Here is a 3,365-nt window from a genome sequence, read left to right as displayed (position 1 = left end):
TAATATGTTTTATGCCTCATTATACTTCTTCCTTTTTTCACATAGCACTGTACCTCTAAAGCTATGTTGCTTATAGCTAATTCTTGGCTTCTAACTGCTATAAAGTCTCCACCACAATTTGTCTATTTACATTCCTAATGGTAGACACTTATTTTGTCTCCACTTTCCCATCACCAAAAATAATAGTATAATGAATGTCTTTGTGCATTCCATTTAATGGACCTGAGAGAGGATGCTTTGGGGCTATATATACCCGGGACCAGATTTGCTATGTCCTGTGGACATATATACTTATTTTTCCTAAGTAACGTCTTACTGCTCTCCAGAATAGCCACAGTACATGAGGGTTCCTAAATCTCCACCTCCTCAGTTACACTTAGCACCATCCAGATTTTTAATTTTTGCCAATCTTATAGATGTAAAAAGATGTATCACTGTTTTAATTTGCACTTCTATGTTTAGTAACTGGTTTGAGCATCTCTTCACATGCTCTGTGGTACTTTGGGTTTTCTCTTCTGTAAATTGTCTGTTCTACATACCTTGCTCATTTTTTCTGTTGATGTTGATGCCTTTTTCCTGTTGATTTGCTGGCGTTTATTATATGTGTTAGTAGCTATATTCTCCCATTCTATTCTAGATGGTGCCTATAAAGAGTAGGAAGTTAGGGCAGATGATAGAAGAAGGGGATTTGACAAATCATTTTCAGAAGGCATTTGAAATCCGAAAAGCGTCATTATGGGAGGCTTAATAAGTTGTCCAAAGGACTGTCAGCCTAAAGTGAAGGGAATAATGTATGACATTGGAGAGTGTGAGCTCTGGAGTGATTGGTACTGGAGTTTGAATCTTAGTGTTGTTTATTTGCCAACTATGTGTCCTTGAGCAAATTCCTAAACCAAGTTTCCATATCTGTGAAAGGGGGATAGAGTAGAACTGACTTGTTGCAAGGTATAATTGAAATAAAATAGACCACACTTAGAAGAGTTGCATGGCTCAGAGTAAGCATCCAAAAGCATATTAGCTGCTATTATTATTAATTCTGTTATTGCTAAGAAAATTACATAAAGGGATTAGTTAGAAATTATTGGGCAAGCAGAAGTAGAGAGCAATGAAAGATAGGAAAGGAAAAAGTCTGGTCAAGTAAGAAACTGTATCACTTCTTGGTCATTTTCTAAAATTTTTATTTTTTGTAGAGATGGAGTCTTGCTATGTTGTCCAGGTTAGTCTTGGACTCTCGAGCTCAAGTGACCTTTCTGCCTCATCCCCACGAAGTGCTGAGATTACAGGTATGAGACACAATGTCCATCCTTCTTGGTGATTTTTAAATTCTTTCCTCTTTCTTTGTTTGTTCTTGAGTGCAAAAAGTAAGAATTGGATTGAGTAATATTTTCTATATAGAAGGTAATAAAACTGTGAATGACTCTAAAACTCATGCTCAAAGTTTAAAACTTAAGTTAAATTACAACTAAGATAGTAAATGTTTACCAAAGGCTCAGGGTGGAGGAATTGGATCCCAAAATGAAAGAAAATAGGAACTTGAAGTTTGCCAGTTTCAAACAGGAAATGAGGGAAGAAAGGGAGCAAAGGAAGACAAAAGGAGAGGAGGCATTCACCCAACCATGTGGAAAAGTGATTGCCATTGACAATCGGGCCAGCATTCAGAGAGCATCCACTGATATAACTATTTACTTTGATACAACATTTCCATCAAAGCAGTTTTGTCCTTAGTGTTTTTTGCATGGCAGCCTTTACCTCTTTGTTCCTCAGACTATAGACAAGCGGGTTCAACATGGGGATTACTGTGGTGTAGAACACAGAGGCCACATTCTCCTGGGCCAGGGAACTGGCTGTAGAGGGTTTTAAGTACATGAATGCAGTCGAGCCATAGAACATCCCAACAGCTGCAAGGTGGGAGCTGCAGGTGCTGAAGGCTTTCGACCTGCCCTCTTTGGTGCTGATACGGAGGATACTGGAAAGGATGAACGTGTAAGAAACAAGGACTGTTAAGCCGGTGACTATGATGTTGAATCCAGCTAAAAGGAAGACTGTCATCTCAACATCATAGGTGCTAGAGCAGGAGACCTTCATGAGAGGGAGGATGTCACAGAAGTAGTGACTGATGTGCTGATCACAGTAGGGCAGTTTCAACATGAGGCCAGTCTCTATTGTGGAGCCAGTGAGTCCCATGGTGTAGACGACGGCCACCAGCAGGGAGCAGACAGGATGAGACATGATGATGTTGTAAAGCAAAGGGCGGCAGATGGCGACATAGCGGTCATAGGCCATCACTGTCAGCATGTAACACTCAGCAATGACAAAAACAAGGAAGGAGCAGAGCTGCGACATGCACCCTGCATAGGAGATGACGTTGTTCTCTGACACAAAGTTCACCAGCATTTTAGGGGTAATGACAGAGGAATAGCAGAGGTCCACAAAGGACAAATGTCTGAGGAAGAAGTACATGGGGGTGTGAAGCTGAGAGTTCAGACAAATCAGGGTGATCATGCCCAGGTTCCCTACTACTGTGACCACGTAGATCCCGAGGAAGAGGAGGAAGAGAGGGAGCTGGAGGTCTGGCTGGTTTGTTAGTCCTCCTAGAATGAACTCTGTCACTGCAGAGTGATTTTGTGCAGCCATTGTCTGTGTGGAGGCCTGTGGAATGAGAGAAGAACCTCATGATAGGCTGCCCTTGGACTGCTTGGGGAAGCTAGTGCTGTGTCTTTGGTGCCAGTTGAGCCATGCTGGGCTCTTTGCTGATGTACCCTCCCCTCACTCCTGCTCTCACTGGCAGGAAGACCAGCCCCTGAGGGTTTCAAAGATCAGGAAGATGAGAGGAAATGGGTCAGATGTGGCTCTTTTACCATGCACATGTTTCTCAAAGTATATTCCTGGATCAGCATTGTTGCCATTACCTGGAGCTCATCAGAGATGCATTTACTCAGGCCTCTTCCCACATCTACTAATTAGAAGCTCTGGGGATGGGGCCCAGCAGTCAGTATACTGACGATCTGTCCAGTGATGCTGATGCCCTGGTGCATGTGGCCGGCATCCTAACCACTGTGCTATGGGTGCTGAGCCAAAAAATTTATTAAATTTTTGAATATAGAGACAATATATTATTGGATGCATTTAAAAAATATAAAGGGAATATGCAAGCATTATACTAAATTAAAAATGTAAATAAGCCAAAATTTAAACTCATTTTTCTGCTAGTTAGTAACTAGCAGAAATTACTAAATTCACTAACACTAGTAGTGAATATTCTATATTTTTTTCTGTGTATATATTTACATATATAGATATAGATTTACATATATAAAATATACATATATTCATAAAACATTTTATAATCTGACAATATTATATAA

At 40.6% G+C, this 3,365-nt stretch overlaps 1 protein-coding gene across 1 annotated transcript; it reads right to left on the bottom strand.

Annotated features, from left to right (window-relative positions):
- Positions 1–1,704: 1,704 nt before the first annotated feature.
- Positions 1,705–2,668, bottom strand: LOC100963761 (olfactory receptor 8A1). The gene has a single exon (XM_003796756.2). It carries the CDS (start codon positions 2,632–2,634, stop codon positions 1,705–1,707), a length of 930 nt encoding a protein of 309 aa, XP_003796804.1. The 5' UTR covers positions 2,635–2,668.
- Between the last annotated feature and the right edge of the window lie 697 nt (positions 2,669–3,365).

Source organism: Otolemur garnettii, unplaced genomic scaffold (genome assembly GCF_000181295.1).
Source record: "Otolemur garnettii isolate 467f Iridium unplaced genomic scaffold, OtoGar3 scaffold00108, whole genome shotgun sequence".
Lineage (NCBI taxonomy): Eukaryota > Metazoa > Chordata > Mammalia > Primates > Galagidae > Otolemur > Otolemur garnettii.
Note: the sequence above shows the minus strand (reverse complement) of the source record. Positions and strands in the feature narration are given on the sequence as shown.

Coding starts and splice junctions, on each gene's coding strand:
- LOC100963761 (XM_003796756.2), bottom strand. CDS start 2,634: ATGGCTGCACAAAATCACTCTGCAGTGACAGAGTTCATTCTAGGAGGA.